The sequence below is a fragment of the Pseudonaja textilis genome, chromosome 12 (genome assembly GCF_049901715.1).
Source record: "Pseudonaja textilis isolate UNSWEBS1 chromosome 12, rPseTex1.2, whole genome shotgun sequence".
In the NCBI taxonomy this organism is placed as follows: Eukaryota; Metazoa; Chordata; class Lepidosauria; order Squamata; family Elapidae; genus Pseudonaja; species Pseudonaja textilis.
The window spans coordinates 9,420,544-9,439,181 of NC_142001.1; the positions used below are offsets into that span (position 1 = coordinate 9,420,544).

Genomic DNA, 18,638 nt, shown 5'->3' on the forward strand with positions numbered 1-18,638 from the left:
AGAACAGAACAGAACAGAAATAAAGAATAGCATAGTATAGCACAGAACAGAATAGAGCAGAACAGAATAGAATAACAGAGTTGGAAGGGGCATTGGAGGTCTTCTAGTCCAACTCCCTTAGGTAGGAAACCCTACACCACAAATGGCTGTCCAATCTCTTCTTTAAACTTCCAGTGTTGGAGCATTCACAACTTCTGGAGACAAGTTATCCCACTGATTAATTGTCCTCCCTGTCAAGAAATGTCTCCTCGGTTCTAGGTCGCTTCTCTCCTTGATTACTTTCCATCCATTGCTTCTTGTCCTGCCCTCAGGTGCCTCGGAGAATAGCTTGACTCTCTCTTCTTTGTGGATGCTGCAACCCTTGTAATGCATGCAAGTTCCAAAGTGCCCAAATTTTGACACTGCAACCATGAGGATGCTGCGAGGCTTTTCAATGGTCAGGGTCAGTCTTTAAGTCACTGTTCTCCGTGATATTTTAACCCTGAATAGTCGCGCAGTGAATGGTTGTGGGTCAAGGACTATGCCTGCTGTAACATACTCTTTGTGTGGTAGTTTTTAAAGCAGGGGTTCCCAACCCCCAGGCTGCATCCCATTACTGGGCCATGAGCCATTTTGGAAGTAGCGGGTGAGCACAGACGAGTGTGCAGCTGCATCTTCACATGCACAACCAATGGGCTAGCACTTGACGTGTGTCAGGGCTCCAGTAGTTACCCCCATTTAAATCATGAGTCTCTAGCCGGATTTTCAAAGCTTAAAGAAGATTTATTAGGAGTAAACATGCCAGTGCTACCTGGGTGAAGCCGACTCTGAGACACAGCATTCTGTCAACTCATAAAACATTTTGTATACATGTTTTATAGTTGACAACAGAAAGAAGGGGGGAGGGTTTCAAAGAGCAGGCGGCAGTGTGGAATTAAAAGTACATTCCATTCATATTTTCTCCAAAGACTGATTAGATGACTGAAGCTTCTGCCGGCAAAAATCTAATTGGAGAGCATGATTGATGACTCTTGGCTATGGACGTGTTTCGTTGGATGATACACCCAGAGGGGTGGGGGGTAAAGCAGTATCAGGGGTGACAGTGAATTATGTATCTTAGAGTTGGCTACACCCAGGTAAATGCCGGACGTAGAATGTTACCTTCAAATAAATCATTTTTATTTTGGGGAGTGTGGCTTGAGGCTCATGATTTAATTGGAGTAACTGCCGGAATCCTGACACATTCATTGTCACCCTTGACCCTGGTTTTCCCCCCATCCCCTGGGTGTGTCATAATTCATGTTCTCCAATGGGACACATTCATAGCCAAGAGTCATCAATCATGCTCTCCAGTTAGAATTTTGCACGGCAGAAACTTCAGTCACCTAGTTACTATCTTTGAAAACATTTATGGAATGTAGTTTGGTTTTGCAAGCTGCCCCACTGCTCCCCCCTCCCTTTCTGCTGGCAACTCTAAAAGACCAGAGAAATATTTCATGAGTTGTCACATGTGCTTGCTGGCCACTCACAAGGGACCATCCCCCCCCCCAGCCGATTCCCAAAACCGGAAAAGTTGGGGGGTTCTGCTTTAAAGGAGATTTGCAGTTGCAAAGTTGCAAAAGATCCTGCAGGACCCATGTTGTGTTGTGTGAATTCTGCACTGTTGCTCCTCGACCGAAGAATGCAATCCCAACCAGATTGTATCAGGCAATCTGATGCATTAGGGGAGTCTTCTGAAAGCATTGCAGCTTTCTCAGATGTAAAATTTGATGGATCACCCCTGCTGACTTTATCGTCTATTGATTCGCAGACTGTATTTCGTCTTTGTCTAAGCAAGAATGTTCCACCGCCCATTTTCACTCTGTTTCAAACTCACGTTTTGGATTGTACCATATTTGCCTCTGATTCTATTTGCATTGGCAGCCTAGATAGATAGATAGATAGATAGATAGATAGATAGATAGATAGATAGATAGATAGATAGATAGATAGATAGATAGATAGATATAGAGATATAGATATAGATATAGATATAGATATAGATATAGATATAGATATAGATATAGATATAGATATATACCAGAAGTTGGTATTCAGCAGGTTCTGACCAGTTCTGGAGAACCAGTAGTGGAAACTTTGAGTAGTTGAGAGAACCAGCAAAGGCCACCTCTGACTGGAGATTGTATAGTATCCTGCATCATCACAAAATCTCCAGAACTATAAAGCCTACAAACTTGAAATATGGCACATATGTTCTTCTTGGCTTCTAGGTGCTCACTAAGAAAGAATTTTTTGAAATGACCATCAGAGCATTCGTATTTCGTATTTTATTATTATTAACACACTCTGATGCTAAGGAGTTCTACTGCCCCTCCCCACCTGAAAAGAAATCTCTTCCAAATGCAAAACACAAGCAGAGGAGAAGAGTTTCAGTTTCACAGCACCAAGCAGCTTTTAGTACAGAACAGTTGAGCTAAGCCACACCCAGGCTCCTTGCTGTCTCCTTCCTGCTCACACAGAAAATACTGTTTCAGTTTCCAGACAGCCCTCACCTCTCTCACACACTGACAGAACACTAGCCAGATGAATACCAATGGATGCTGGTAGGCAGAGGCAGAATTTTTTCCCTTATTTTCCTCCCCAAATACTAAGCCCGATCACACAGTTTCACACACACACACACACACACACACACACATATCCTTAAAAGTGACACATCCCACTTTTTGAAATAAAGAAGTAGAAGGAATAAGTAAGAAGGAAAGAGTCCTGCAGGAGTTTGCCACCTCAACCACAGAAAATTAATGCAGGCAGCTTTTCTAAGTGACTTCTGAAAGGGAATGTAAAAATAAAAGGAAAAAAATGTGGGCTTTTTAATTCAGATCTTCCCAAAGGTGCTTTTTCAAGAGGCAACTGGACTTTTTTTGGATTTTCTTTGAAGGTGTTTTGCTTCTCACCCAAGAAGCTTCTTCAGCTCTAATTCTCCCATCAGAGATGAGGAAGCTTCTTGGATGAGAAGCGAAACACCTTCAAAGCAAAACCAAAAAAGTCCAGCTGCCTCTTGAAAAAGCACCATTGGGACAACCATGACCTGGATAACTGAGAATCTCCGTAGACTTTTTAAATTCAGGGTTCAACAGAAAATATTTCAAGTCAGGGAAGTAAAATTGTTCCCTTTTCACCTTCATTGTTTGGGGGGGATGAGGTGAAGTGATGAAAGATGGAACCCCAGTTACACCAGTGAGTCTTTGATGGATGGAACCCATCCAGTTTTCATGTCTGAAGCTGGCTGGTGCCTAAGGTGGGACTAGAACTCATCATCTCCTGGTGATTGGCCAAAGTCACCCAGCTGTGGACTAGAACTCACCAACTCCTGGGAATTGGCTCAAAGTCAGTGAGCCAACTTTCATGGTGAAGGCGGGACTAGAATTCACTCCTTTCAGTGGCTCTTCCTGGCTGTTGTCTTTCTTTATTTCACATTATTTTAACTTAGGAGATGCCCCAAGCAGAAGCTGCAGGCCACCTAACCAAGAGAAGGGCAAGAAAAGTTCCCAGGCCAACCCCAGCCCGTTAGTATGGTTCTACTCCCTTGACAGATGAAAGTTTCTCCCTTCATACAGTGTACAGATTCTCTCCTTCTTACACACACACACACACACACACACACACACACACACACACACACACGATAACCAATTTTAAATATAACCTAACCCAGAATAAAACCCAGATTAGTATTTTATATATATTCATTTGCTAGGTTGGTCAAGGAACAATTTATAATATTACAAAAGTAGCCATCGCAAAGATCTCCCAATCTTCCTATCATATAACCAGTATAAAAGGAAAGAAACTGGGCTACTACTAGTAGTAGCTGCTTCCGTTATGACTTTCTTTGCAGGAGTAAAGATAAGGACTCTGTTTTCTCAGGGTTGTAGTTCTCCGTGTTATTCTTCTCCCTCAGCTAGGGCATCTTCCTGTTCATTTTCAAGGCAAAGGCTGAACAGGAGGCTCCATTATTATGGGATGGGGGGAAAGAGAGATTGCATTTGCATTCCTTCTGCTACCTGCACATGTTTACATGACCTTTCAAACAGAATTAAAGCTGTACCATCAGCAGCTGGAGGCAACCTGCATTACTAAGGCAATCAAATCAGAAGGCTAAACCAACGATAAAACATAAATTAAGCAGAGAGAGAGAGAGAGAGAGAGAGGGAGAGAGAGAGAGAGACAGGGAAGCTTCCTAATTCACTAGGTTGGCTGGCAAATTACTTTGCTGCTACTAGCCGACTTCTAAACAGTTTGGAGAAGCAGTGGGTGATGAGAAGGCAGGGAAGGAAAGAGGGCTAAGGAGGAGGGGTACCAAGGCAGTATCCTGGGCCAGCTTAGAAGACAGGGTGACATAAGAAAGTTTGATCTCAGACATGAGATTCTAGTGGTGAATACTCAGGTCCCGCACTCAGTATCTGCTCCCAAACCTAAGATACAACAGGAAACATGATTTAACGCCAGAACCTATTGCAATGTCCCGTACACATGGAGAGTGATTAAAAATCTCAGCCGTTAGCCTCCAGATGCAGTGGTAATCTTATTTATTCCCACATGCACACACACTTCTCCTCCTCCTCCCTCCTTGTCCTTCTCCTCTTGTTCCTCCCTCTCCTTGTCTTATTCCTCCTTCCCCTTCTTTTCCTCCTCCTCCTCCTTGTCCTCCCTTCCTCTTCTCCTCTCCTCTTGTTCCTCCTTCTCCTTCTTCTCACCCTTCTCCTCTCCTCCTTCTCCTGCTTTTGTTCCTCCCCCTCCTCCTGCCCCTTCTCTTTCTTTTCCCCTTCCTCCTCCCCTTCTCCTCTTATTCCTCCTCTTCTCTTCTCTTCCTCCTCCTCCTCCTCCTCCTCTTGTTCTTCCTTCTCCTCCTTCTCTTCCTCCTCCTCCTCCTCTTGTTCTTCCTTCTCCTCCTTCTCTTCCTCCTCTTCCTTCTCCTCTTATTCCTCCTCCTTCTCTTCCTCTTCCTCCTCCTCTTCCTCCTCCTCTCCTCCTCCTCTTGTTCTTCCTTCTCCTCCTTCTCTTGCTCCTTCTTGCTTCATTGATGAATCCCTGCATTCAGTCATTTAAGGCCTGGTCATCTCACATCTGGACTACTGCGATGAGCTCTACATGGGGCTCTCCCAAACGAGCATTCAAAAGCTACAACTGGTGCAACTGGGTTAGGCAGTCTTCCAAAGGCTACAAGAGGAATCCACCACCAAGCATAGATGGTGCTGAAATGGACAGAAGCACCTTGGGGCTCATCCTCGGGGGAAGAAGCCAATGCAGCCGCCAAGTTTACAAAGCAGATTTACTATTAAGCCGTTTTAGTGCAATAAAAATGGGTTGATTCTACCCGATTTCAAACTCTTTTGTTGTTGTTGTTCTGGCTTGGGTTTACAGATGCTTTGATTTCCAAGGGTGAACACTTCTGATCTAACCCCGATTTGCCTGGAATCAATGCCCCCACTGATATCCCAAGAATATCCACAGGGCTTCCAAAGGGATTCTGAACAATAATCTATAAAACGACATCACAACACAATTATTTAGAAACTGGATGACCAGTTATTTCAGACACCTCTCAGACAAACTGATTAGCAGCTTAAGTAGAGTGGGATTAGCTCTCTGGGTTTTTGCTGCTTGGTGAGGATTGTAAATTCTTTGGAATGGAGACTCAGAAACGAGACTTTATCCTGAAAACTCAAGCTTGCGGCTTTCTTGCAAGTTTCTTATTCGTTTTCTTCCCTGGAAGAGGAAGGAGAAGGTGAAAGCATGAAAGGGAAAGCGTAGAGGACTTTTGTTCAGAGATTTAGAGGGAGGGGCTTCGCCTCTTCCTCCCTCCAACCTCCAGCAACCTCCAAATAGCACTTGCTGTATCCCGATTCTCATTCTTTCCCCTCCTCCTTCAAAAAAAAGGTGAGAAAAAGTTTGCAGAAGTTTGCTACCCATAACAAATTGACCAGTCAATTTCAGGGCACCATTTCAGAGTAACTTGACTTCCAGAGTAATGTCTATTCTCTTTTTACTCCAAGGTAAGTGCCTGGCTACTAATAACCAGATGAAACATCTTGGGTGAATAACGCAAGGACTCCTGGACTGATTTCTGCTCACAAACACACCAACTTCTTTCCAGAAGTGCTTCAGTTGATATTATCTGCCACAGTGAGAAAGAGAAGAGACTCAACTGTCATAGTTCTCTTGGGGCAAAGTAGGTACAGATAAATTGTACCTACCAGTTCAGTTCAGCTCCTGAGATTTCATGCATAAGTCATGTAATTTTTCGTTGTTGTTTTTCAGCAATGGGAAAACAGTTTGCCCCTACCTGGTTCTAGGGTGGTTTGCAATGTCTCAGTATAGTGGCCTCCCAACCAAGCCTGAATCAGGTTTATTGCACATTTGGGTAGGGGGGAAGTAGAGAAAAGAAAAGGGGGGGAGAGAAAAAAGACTTTTCTGTCTTTCTTCTTGACAGTTGTTGATAACAAGTCATATTTATTTCCTCGCACCAGTCAACCAGAGGTTCAGACTGGATTTGGCATTTTTGTCCACCGAAGGACCTGGGATAGCCAGATGTGGATGTTTGGTGATGTTACAAATATTGTCGCAGGATGTAAGCTGTCCCAAGTAAAAAATTGCCTTTTGCAATTGACTGGTGATGAATTTGTCAGTGTTGATAGTGTTCAGGTGGGGCTCCAGTTGTTTTTGAGATTGCACCCAAAGTGCCTCTTCCTATTGGTACTATCTTTGCTTTCTTTTGCCCCAGTCGTTCTATTTCTGTTTGCTGGTTTTTGCATTTCATTATCTTCTCCACTTCTTTCTCTTCTCTTCCACGTAACAGATAATCAGAGCTGGAAGGGACCTTCTAGGTCATCTAGTCCAACCCCACACCCAAGCGGGAGACCCCACACCATCTCTGAAAAGTGGCAGTCCAGTCTCTTCTTGAAAGTCTCAAGTAATGGTGCTCCCAAGCTGTTCCATGGGTTGATTGTTCTCACTGTCAGAAAGTTTTTCCTTATTTCCAGGTTGAATCTCTCCTTGTTCAGTTTCCATCCATTGTTCCTTGTCTGGCCTACAGGTGCTTTAGAAAATAGCTTGACCCCTTCCTCCTCTCTGTGGCAGCCCCTCAAATATTGGAAGACTGCTAAACTGTCTCCTCTGGTCCTTCTCTTCCCTAGACTAGCCATACCCAGTTCCTGCAACTGTTCTTCATATATTTTAACCTCCAGTCCCCTCGTCATCCTGGTTCCTCTTCCCTCATCCAGGTTGGTACTCCAAGCACTGCCAGTCATTATTATTGTTCTTGTTATGAGTCGCATTTTCTCCACCACCCGAGAAATTCCCTTGCCTCTCCAGTGAACTTGGGCGAACAGGTGAACTTTTCTTGACAAGAGGTCGCAACCTCGCTCGGGTTCCCCCTACACCCACCCACCCCGGGCCGGGATCTTTTACACGCCGTATTAAACACAGTCAAAACCTCACCCCGCAGGGGGTAGGGAGGAGAAAATAAAAGCCCTTTTCTGTCCTTCCCCCCAATTGCCTCTTTTCTTGCAATTGAGCCGCCTCTGAAGAAGTTGCAATGTAGCATTGCTCCCCATCCAGTCCGCAATGGGGGGGGGGCGAGGAGAGGGGGGGCGGGTTTTTCTCCCTTTCCCTGTGGCCTGCCCCTCCCCCCCCCAGAGAGGGGAGAACGTGGCTCCAGGTTGTTAGGCTCTCCTTCTTCCCCTTCTACGAGAGGAAGGAAGGAAGCGAGTCGCCCAGGCCGCGCTCATTCAGACGCCCGTGTTTTTCTTCTTCCTTACCCTGTATGGGGTGCCTGCTTCAAACCACCCCCACCCCCACCCCGTGTCTGCGAGGCTCACCCCCTTTTCTTTCGCTTCCTAACTCCCTCAGCACACCTCGAATGCAGGTTTACTGTGAAACAAATCTGGTAGGGACCCTTCCCTTCCCCTTCCCTCAAATTGGCAGCAACCGTGGACAGCCGCCTTCAAAGATCTGGCAAAAGGCGGCACACACCAATTCAGCAAAGAAACATTCTCTCTCCCTCCCTCTCTCTGTGTGTCTCTGCCAGTCTCTCTTATCTGTCTCTCTCTATCTGTCTGTCTCTCTCTCTCTCACACCCATTCACTCACTCACTATCTCTTTCTCTCCCTCCCTCTTCAGTCTCTCTCTCCCTTACTCCCTCCCCCTCTCTCTCCCTCTCTCTCTCTCTGTGCCTCTGCCAGTCTCTCTTATCTGTCTCTCTCTGTGTGTCTGTGTCTCTCTCTCTCTCACTCATTCACTCATTCACTATCTCTTTCTCTCCCTCCCTCTTCAGTCTCTCTCCCTTACGCCCTCCCTCTCTCTCTCCCACCCTCTCCGTATATATCTCTTCCTCCCTCTCTCTCTCCGTCTCTCTCTTTCTCTCTCTCTCTCCCTCCCCTCTATCTCTGTCTCTCTCACACACTCTCCCTCACTCTCTCCCTCCCTCCCCCTCTCTCTCTCTCACACACACAGAGGCGCGTACATACCAGTCTGCGGTCTCCAGAAGCTGCCCCTGATCTCCCACAAATCTACTTGTCCTGCGCCGGGGAAAAAAAAAAGCGCACCAACCCTCGGATCGCGCCCCCGCCCCCCAAAGGCTGCGCAGGCCTCCAAAACGACGCGTCGGTGGGGAAGCTCAGAGTCCCAGCCCTCCCAACTCAGCCCCACGGACTTCCACCGGGCTTCCTCGCTTGGAAACGTGCCGGGAAGGGCTCAAGTCAAGCCTCCGCGGATTTCCCCAGTTCTGGGTGGAGCGTTTTTGTTTTTGTTTTTACTCGCGGGTAGCTGTCCTTCTCTTAATCCGCTCCCCCACAACACACACACACACACACACACACACACACACACACACACACACACACCCTCTCGCGCTCACCACTATTAATGCAAACTTATAACGGAGCTCTGGTCGCGACTGGGTTATGTATGTATGTATGTATGTATGTATGTATGTATGTATGTATGTATTTTATTTATTTATTTATTTATGTATTTACACTTACGCACGCACGCACACACACACACACAGGCTTGGTTAAGCGGTTCTGGGCGAGAAGCAAAGATTTATGGCCAAGCCTTCGCTGCCTCGGCGTTGGGCTTCCCACCGCCGCCGCCACCATCACCAACTCAAGCGCGCCTTTTCTCTGCCATTCGCCCGCCTTTCCTACGCGGGGGGCTTCATTCAGCCGAGGGTGGGGTGGGGGGTTGTATACGGGCGGGAAGTTTGATAGGAAGCTCATCCCTGGGGTGGGGTGGGGGCGGTGGGGGGAGGGAGGGAAAGTCCCAGGGAAACGAGCAGGTTTTAAAAGCCCGGCGCGTTGCAAAACAACAGAGAATCGATTGCTATGATTCCGCGGATTGGCTCTTGAATATCTGTTCAAAGCCCTTCTTCTTCTTCTTCCTCCTCCTCCTTCTCCTCTCAATAAAGACTTTAAAGAACAAGCGGCGTTTTTTCCGGAGCCCACGAAAAATAAGTTTGCCGCGGATTCTCGCAACAGTTAAGTTGTTCGCCCTTGAAAAATGAAATCTCTGCCGGCCGCCGCCGCCTCTTTCTCGCCTTCTCTCTCTCTCTCTCTCTCTCTCTCGCCTTGAGACGGGGTCGGCCTATTGAATGGGATCCTTTTATTCCGCATGGGGCAACGCATTCGCGATTCTGGCCTCCCTTTTATGCCCCTCTCTATGGAAACCCGGATCAGGGGGCGAACTATGCGAGGCTGAATAGAAGGGAGCCGCAGAAAAGGGCGCCCGAGTACAGCATCTGTTACACTCGGGAAGTTAGACTGACAGGCTAAAGCTAAAGAGACCCTCTCGAGCAGCTTTAGATGCAAAGGGGGGGGGGGAAGGAAAAAAAAAGAAGAAGAAAAACGGGGAGGAGGAAATCAGCTCCGGGCAGATAGGGTGGGCGTGTGTGTGCGCGCGCGTGTGTGGGCATGGTGTGTGTGTGTGTGTGTGTGTGTGTGTGTGTGTGTGTGTGTGTGTGTGGAAATCGCTCCGGGAGAACTGAAAGTAGGAAGAGGCAAAGAACACACACAGAGAGACACAGAGACACAAATAAATCGCCTAGAGATTTTTGCGCCTCGGTTTTTTTGTTTTTTAAAGAAGAGAGGGTGGCGATTTAGTTCGGAGGGGGAAAAAAATGGGATTACCCTTCGGGGGTCAATCGATTACTCAAGGCCTCTTCTGGAGAGCAGGGCCCGAGCCTTGCTATTTGACACCCAAACCCCTCAACTCCTTCCGAGTGGATTTGAGGCCGGGAGGGGTTTTTTTTTAAGGCAGCTTTGTGGGGGTTGTTTTGGCTGCTTTTCGGCGAGAGGAGAATCCCAAGTGGCGAAAAAAAGTCCATCCCGAAGTTCTTCTAAGCGACAGCTTCCTTCTCGCTCTCCTCTCCTCTCCTCTCTCCCAGCCCTGCGATCCTTAAACCCTTCCAGGCTATACCCGTCGGGCAGGCCTCAGGGCGCGCCGTTTGGGCCGAAAGGAAGCGCCAGCCCCCGGTCACCAGGCTCGGGTGGGCTTGATTTGGGCCAAGCCCAGGTACTTCCAGCCGGGGAGAGTCTGGGGGAAGCGAAAAGAAGAGAGGACGACCCAACGCCGTCTTTGCGCTCGGCCTTGTGGAGGACAAGGTCGCCTTAGACACTACAAGAGTCTGGCGAACTCCTTTGCGTCTGTCTGGAGGGGGTCCCGGAGAGCCGAGGGGGCCCGCTTCTATCCGAGCAGGGCGGTAGTTTGGTTCCTGGCTCTTCGCCCGCCCGCCCGACCTTCGCGGAAATGGTTGAGCAAGAGAGCGGGGCTCCATTGGCAATGCCAGGCCGGACAGGATCCCTTCGAGTTTCCCCTTCGGGCGGCTTTCTCTCACCCACCCACGCAAAAAACTCCTTTCTGGACAGCCGCGTTTTCCTCTCACCCCAAAAGGAAAGGCAGCCCTAGTTTGAGAAGGTGGGTGCCCACACACACCGCGCCTCAGCCGATTTTCTCTGCCCACCACCCATTTTACGGATCGTAGTGGGGAAACCCAGGAAAATCCAGCCAGCTAGCCGGCCGTGGGAACGTAGAACACGAGTTTCCCCACGCCTGCCGAGCAAAAAAAAAGCCTCCCGTGCAACCGTTGCAGCTTTCCCTCCAAGGTGGATTCCGAATTAAAATCCCACCGATCGCGTCGTGAGAGTTGACCAAAGCAAAATCTATCTGTTGTCCGTCTATCACCTATCCATCTGTCTGTCTACCCTTCTATTCGTCTATCTAATCTCCTTTTAATTGCAAACTTCGAATCCGAACTAAAATAAACCACCGGCCTTTTAATCTTCCAAAAAAAAAACCAATAACACCCCACCACCTGTCCTCTGACCTGGTCGGTGAAACTTGGCCAAGAAATTGTATTCATCTTTATTTTGTCCCAAGTTTAAAACAACAAACCAATAGGGAACGAAAAGAGATTAAATACATACACACAAACACCCAAAGGAGGGGGGGGGGAGAAAAGGGGATTGGGGGCGCGGGTGGGTGGGGGAGAAGCTCACCTTGTTTAAGGCGATATTTTCATTTACCCGAATCTGTCTTCCTGGAGAACTTACTGCCTTAATGACTTTGGGGTAGCTGCAAGCCTTCTTTTATTTCTGCTAAATATATGAAAATGTATGCAAATTTAAATCAAGCTTAACCTGGGAGCTCCTGTAATATATTTAATGGAATTTTAAACCAATAAGGGAACTGCGATGCAGCGTTCTGGAAGTGCAAATATAATTTACGTAGCAAGGTTACCTCGGAATTACGCAATGAAAGGTCATTCAAAATAGTAATAAAAAAAGTGAGAGATTTCTTTAGCTTCCCCCCCCCCACACACACTCCCTCCTCACAAAACATTAAGGTTCAATTTTCTCCGCTGAAGCACCACAATAATTTCTGTTCTTTTGCAGACTCTTTGAATGGGGGAGAGCACAACGCACTGTCCTTTTTATTATTTTTATTATATTTGTTAATCGCACTGTCAGCCAGATGTTCAGACTGATTTTGGCATTTTTTAACCACCTACTGAGTCCTCACAAAAGGACTTGGGATAGGTTATTCGGTGGTAGAAGCAGGATGTAAGCTGTTCCGGGGAAAACTGCTGTTTTGCAATTGACTGGTGGTGATTTTTGTCAATGCTGGTGGTATTCAAGTGATGCTTCAGATGTTTTATCCAAAGCTACTATTATTGTTATTATTATTATTATTGTTGTTGTTGTTGTTATTGCTATTATTATTGCTATTATTATTGCTATTATTGTTGCTATTATTGTTGCTATTATTATTGCTGTTGTTGTTGTCATTGTTTTGTTTTTGTTTTCTTGTTGCTGCTGTGGTTACTATTATTATTTACCGGTAACTTTCTTTTGTTCTTGTTTCCAGATTTTGTTCCTGGCCTTTCGACTGATGCAACATTGGACATTTCCTGTCGTGCCAAAACCACGTTTGGAGGGAAGGAATGAACGGAAGATCGCACGTTTTTTCGGTCAAAGTTGGAAAGGAACCCGGTGAGAATCGGACGGATCCCATTGGCCAATTCCTCCGTGGGCCGGGCGGACGGGCGCGCAGGGGGTTGCGCCGTATTTTGAACGGACCCGACAAAACCAAAAGGCGCGATCACCCGCCCGGGGCGTACCTTGCGCCGGCCGCTTTCTCCCAAAGAGGCGGCTTCTTCTTTGAAAGTTGGAAAAGGTGCGAGGGGGCGAGGGAGAAGGAAAGGAAAGCTCGCTGCCTCGCTTGAAGGGGGGAGTGGGGTGGAGGCGGGATGGACGCTTCCATCGGGAGGAAACTTTTACCTTGCCGCCGCCCCCCCACACACCCCCAAAATGAAAGAAACAGTTTGTTATTTGAAGCAGAGGAGAAGTTGGCTCCGGATTTCTCAGCCAGCCATTCTCAGCTACCGCCTCGACGCCTTTTATTTTGCCTTTCTGGGCACGAGTGGGCTGCGCACTCAGGTTCCCCACGAGCTAGGAACCCGTGTGTAAGGCACGCAGGCTACGACCCCCCTCCCTCCTCCTCGTTTCTAGGCAAGGCGCAACTTTGCAAACTTTCTGAGTGCCAGATTCGGGGCGCGTGTTGTTGTTTTCTTTAATGCTCCGCTGGACCCTTTCCTCCTTTCTCTCCCAACCTGTAAATCCCGCCCGTAGAGTAAACCCACCGGGGACTGTCCTTTGCTGACCCCTCGCCCCCTCAGCCCAGCCCCAGACCGAGTTCAAGCCCTAGAGAAGGGTCCCGGCTTGGCGAAGGAGGCGCTGGCGCTCTTAGGAGCAGGTATTTAACCTCTCCTCACCATCAGCCCCCGCCCCGCACGTCCCGGGGAAAGAGAGGCGGGGAAGGGGGGGGAGACCCCCGCACGCCTTCTGCCCTGGCTCAATGGCTGCAAATGCCAAGCCCCCTCCCCTTCTCCCCCCCCTCCCGTTTCCCCCCTCTTCCAAGCAGAGCCTCTCCGCGCTCGCCAGCTGGTTCCCCCGCAGCCAAGCAAGGGTTAAGCCCACCGACCCTCGGGCAGAGCCCTCCGTCGCCAGCCAATGGAGAGGCCGGACGGCGGCACTTCCTGCCGGCCGACTCCCTCGTTTTAACCCTTCGCCCGCCGCGCTCCTTCGGGTCCCCCCCCTTTTTTTTTGGCCCCCCTCCCCTCTTTCCCTGGGAGAGAGTGGGGAGGACGGTGGAGGGGGGGAGCCGGGCGAGGAGCCAACCTCTTTGCCGCGCCGTGATTGGCCGCGGCGTCCCCTTCCCGGCGGGAAGAGCCTCCCGGATTGGCCGCCGGTCCCGCCGGTCAAAGGGAGCGCGCTGGTGACTGAGTCGGCTTCTCTTTTCGGCTTGGGTAGCTGTCAAAGGCGCGAGCGAGCCCTGCAGCTTTGCCACCACACTAGAGCCAGGCGGGGAGGGGGAGGGGGGAAAAGACCCGGAGCCAGGCAAGCCAAAGCCAAGCCGGAGCCAGGCAGGCAAGGCGAGGCAAGCAAGCGAGCGAGCGAGCGAGCCGCGGGCGCCCAAAGCCATGGCCACGGCGGCGACCAACCCTTACAGCATCCTCAACTCCGGCGCGCTGGTCCATGCCGACTCGGCGGTGATGCAGCAAGGCGGCCCGTTCCGGAACCCGCAGAAACTTCTGCAAAGTGACTACTTGCAAGGGGTGGCCGGCAACGGGCATCCGCTGGGCCACCACTGGGTGACCAGCCTGAGCGACGCGGGGCCCTGGGCGGCGGCTCTGAGCGGCGGCGGCGGCGGCGGCGGCGGTGGCGGTGGTGGAGGAGGAGGAGGCGGTGGAAGCCCCCTGGACCAGCCGGACGTGAAGCCCGGACGGGAGGACCTGCAGCTGGGCGCGATCCTGCACCACCGCTCTCCCCATCACGTCAGCCACCATTCCCCGCACCATGCCAGCCACCCCAACGCTTGGGGGGCCACCCCGGCTCACGGCTCGGCCTTGCAGGGCAGCGGCGGCGGGCAGCCGCCTCCGCCTCAGCTCAACGTCTACTCGCAGGCCGGCTTCACCGTCAGCGGCATGCTGGACCACGGCGGGGGTTTGACGCCGCCGCCGGCCGCTGCGCCTCCTCCTCCTCCGCCGCCGCCGCCTCCTCCTCCCGGCTTGCACCCGGTGCTGCGCGATTCCCCTCCGGAGCCTTCCGAGCTGGCTTCCCACCACTGCCCGGAGCACTCGGACGAGGAGACGCCCACCTCGGACGAGCTGGAGCAATTCGCCAAGCAGTTCAAGCAGCGGCGGATCAAGCTGGGCTTCACGCAGGCCGACGTGGGGTTGGCCCTGGGCACCTTGTACGGCAACGTCTTCTCGCAGACCACCATCTGCCGCTTCGAGGCCCTGCAGCTCAGCTTCAAGAACATGTGCAAGCTGAAGCCGCTGCTGAACAAGTGGCTGGAGGAGGCCGACTCGTCCACCGGCAGCCCCACCAGCATCGACAAGATCGCGGCGCAGGGCCGCAAGCGCAAGAAGCGCACCTCCATCGAGGTCAGCGTCAAAGGGGTCCTGGAGACCCACTTCTTGAAATGCCCCAAGCCCGCCGCCCAGGAGATCTCCTCGCTGGCCGACAGCCTCCAGCTGGAGAAGGAGGTGGTGCGCGTCTGGTTCTGCAACCGGCGGCAGAAGGAGAAGCGCATGACGCCGCCGGGCGAGCCGCCCCAGCCGCACGAAGTCTACGCGCATGGCGGCAAAACGGACGCCTCGTGCCACGACCTTTGACTATGACCCCACCCGCTCAGGACCCGGGGAAACGGCGCGCCCAGCCGCCGGACGGGCGCGCGGGCGGGCGGGGGTTGACCTCACGGCGTTGTCCCTTCCCCTTTCCTTCCTTCCTTCCTTCCTTCCTTCCTTCCTTCCTTCCTTCCTTCCTTCCTTCCTTTCCCTTCCCTTCCTTCCTCCCTTCCATTCCTTTTCCTTCCTTCCTTCCTTCCATTCCTTCCATCCTTTTCCCTTCCTTCCTTCCCTCCTTTCTATTTTTCCTTCCTCCCTTTCCTCTTTTCCTCCCTCCCTCCCTTCTATTTTCCCTTCCTTCCCTCCTTTCTATAACCTGTCCCTGCCTCCCTCCTTTCTATTCTTCCTTCCTTCCTTTCCTCCCTCCCTACCTCCTTTTCATTATTCCTTCCCTTCTTTCTACTCTTCCTTCCATCCCTCCCTCCTTTCTATTTTTCTTTCTTTTCTTCCCTCCTTTCTATTCTTCCTTACCTACCTACCTCCTTTCTATCTTTCCTTCCTTCTCTCCTTTCCGTTGTTCCTTCTTTCTCTCCTTTCTTTCTTTCCTTTCCTCCTTCCCCTCTGGATTTTCAGCAGCACCCTCCATAATATAGATTACACAACCACCTCTTGAAGAAAAGAAAACGAAAAGGAAAGACACCGTTCTTCTCCCTTGCCATCACATCCTCACAAGCCCAGCAACAGAAAAGCGGTAGGAAAGCGGGGGGTGAGGACGTGGGAAGCCAGCGAGCTCTTCCCCCCCCCCCCCCATCTTTTCCCCCCTGGCTATAATGTAATTTTTTTTTCCTCTCCCAGCGCCGATTTTCTGTGCTTAAATAGCAAAGCTTCCCCCTCGCCCCATCGCCGATTAAAAAAAGGGAAATCGTGATCTCTATATCCGAGAGAGAGAAAAAGAAAGAAAGAAGAAAGAAAGAAAGAAAGAAAGAAAGAAAGAAAGAAAGAAAGAAAGAAAGAAAGAAAGAAAGAAAAAGACAAGACGTGCCTACGAATAACCTTTCAGCGCCTTGGTCCGATCCGGTGTATTTCAGGTGACGAATCTCGTTTTAAGACAGACTTTTTACACACACACAAAAAAGCTTGTTGCTAAATAAAGTACCCTTCGCTCTCGCGGCCTCGGGAAGGTCCGCGGAAGGTCCGCCTTCTTCCATCTCGGACCCCGCGTTTCCTTCCCATCGACCGGTCCTTCCTTTCTCCTCCGCCCCGCTCTTCCTCCTCAAGACCCCTCAACCGTGGAGGAGAAAAGCGGAGTCCCCCCTGCCCCATTTCCTCACAACAGGAGGAAGAACCAAACTGGAGCTCTTGTGGATTTTATTTCCATTTTATCTTGCTTATTTTGGACCCCAAAGACAGAAACGCGAAGCGACCAAAGGCGGCCGCGTTGTGTTGCCTTTTTCTCTTCTGCTCGAACGACGTTCCGAATTGTACAATGTCAAAAAGGACGTTTTTCTAACGGGGAGGGGAAATCCCCTCCTCTTCCTCCTCCTTCTCTCCCTTCTCCCTCGTTTGCTTCGCCGTCTCCTTTTCCGCTTTTGGCCCTCTCGACACAGATTTATTTTTATTATTTTTATTTTCTTAAAAAAAAAAAAATAACGATTCCCAAAGGCCAAGATCCTCCCCACCACTAAGATCGAAAGCCAGATTTTCCTGGCCTTTTTATTATTATTTTTCCCCAGCTCTTCGACTGGATCCCTCCCCTGACCGGCACCTGAAACTTACGGTCTGTACTTTTAAAAACTCCCTTTTCCCCCGTTCTCCAATTCGGATCTCTCGCTTCGGAATAACTCCTTGTTTACCTGCCTTGCCTTTCGGGAGCCGGAGGGAATCCGGCTGGAGTTGCAATGGTGGCAACAAAGATGGCCCAGAGTCGGAAAGTCCAAGAGAAAGAATTGGAGTGTATGTGGAGGAAATAGATCCCCGATCCGGGACCGTTTGATTAACGCTGGCTACTGTTGGGGTGGTGGGAGAAATGTCTGGGGTGATCCAAAAGGATTTTTGTTTCATTGTAAGGGTTGAATCCCGGGCCTCCCCGAGGAATGTAATCGAGCAGGTAGTTTTGGCTGAGGAATTTCTTTCCTTCAAGAAAATCACGAATCTGGGTTAGAAATCGGTTCGGCGGGATTGGTCGATATAATTTGATGCGTGCGTTTACAAAAGCGTGGATGAGAGAGAGTTGCGCGCACACCCGCAGACTTCTGGTGCATTGTCTGCCGCCTGTACCTACACGGATCCACCAGATGTGTGTGTATGTGCGTGCAAGAGATACACACACACACCTCGTTACCGGCAAAGCAAAGCCCTGCAGAGATTTTAATTTCCCATGCATTGTTTTTCCACGTGCGTGGCAAAAGCAGGCGGGAGATGTGCTTCCAATCTGGGGATATGGGAGCGATCCTAAAATCCAGAAAACACTTTTTTTTTTCTTTCCGACCCTCTGATGGGCCTTTTAAATTTAAAAAAAAGAAAAGTTTCCCCTGTCTTAATTTCTCTTTTTAGAAATCCTGGCCAATTCCTCAAAAGGATTGATTGTCCAAATTCATTTTTCCCACTTTTTTTCTATTCGCAAGGCTATTTTTTTTTAAAAAAAAATGACCCCCCCTCACCCTCCCACATAAATGCTCCACAGGAATTCTGAATATGCTTTTAAAGACTCAGCAGGGAACAACTCCCGCTCTCTTTCTGCCAACTTTATATTAAATAATTATTAAAAAGAACAAAAAAAAACAGAAACAAACCTTGTACAGTTTTGTATATTCTAAACGTTTTTTGGGAAGTTATTAATTTAAAAGAAAAAAAAATCATTTAGATTATTCATTTAGTAACTGAGGTATAATAAACGCTATTTTCATTAAAGGTTGCTTTTTCAACTATTTTATTCCAAATTGCCTATTGCAATTGCCGACAATTATTTATTTTCAATAAATTCCGCATTATGTTTAAAAAAAAGTTAATAAAAATCAATAAAAAAAAAATTAAGAATACCCGAAGCGATCGTCTATCGTGGAGGGAAGAAAAGCTTAAAACAAAATAAATTAAACAACAACAACAAAAAGAAAGAGATTTGCTTGTGATGTTTGATTGTCAACCACTTTTAGTCAAGGGGTTTATATTGATGCAATATTTTATTGTTGTAAAGACATACACACACAAAAAAAATCCAAATAAAAACATTTTTACAAAGTAACCAAAAAAAGTTCCTTTTGTTGTTGTTTTTGATGTGGGTGGAGGGGAATTTTTTTTGTGTGTAGTCTTTTATTATTAGTATTGCAATCTACAATTGGATTCACAGCCTAATAATTCACATCCTAACCAAGGACTTCAAAATTATTAAAGGTAGAATTGTGATTAGGGGATAGCCTGTTTTTGCATGCTCTTTAAATGGAGATGCCCGCTCGTATGATGAAATTTCTCA

At 49.0% G+C, this 18,638-nt stretch overlaps 1 protein-coding gene and 2 long non-coding RNA genes across 3 annotated transcripts in view; 2 read left to right on the top strand and 1 right to left on the bottom strand.

Annotated features, from left to right (window-relative positions):
• Positions 1-11,597, bottom strand: part of LOC148124777 (uncharacterized) — a 63,944-nt gene extending 52,347 nt beyond the window's left edge. Inside the window, exon 1 of the long non-coding RNA XR_015745057.1 lies at positions 11,538-11,597. This is a non-coding gene — a long non-coding RNA (uncharacterized LOC148124777). The remainder of the gene's footprint in view (positions 1-11,537) is intronic.
• A 2,341-nt stretch (positions 11,598-13,938) lies between these two features.
• On the top strand, positions 13,939-15,309 carry POU3F4 (POU class 3 homeobox 4). Its single transcript, XM_026724309.2, has one exon. It carries the CDS (start codon positions 14,021-14,023, stop codon positions 15,215-15,217), a length of 1,197 nt encoding a protein of 398 aa, XP_026580094.1. The 5' UTR covers positions 13,939-14,020; the 3' UTR covers positions 15,218-15,309.
• Positions 15,310-15,529: 220 nt separating this feature from the next.
• LOC148124778 (uncharacterized) overlaps positions 15,530-18,638 on the top strand; it is a 48,900-nt gene continuing 45,791 nt past the window's right edge. The window contains exon 1 of the long non-coding RNA XR_015745058.1: positions 15,530-16,946. This is a non-coding gene — a long non-coding RNA (uncharacterized LOC148124778). The remainder of the gene's footprint in view (positions 16,947-18,638) is intronic.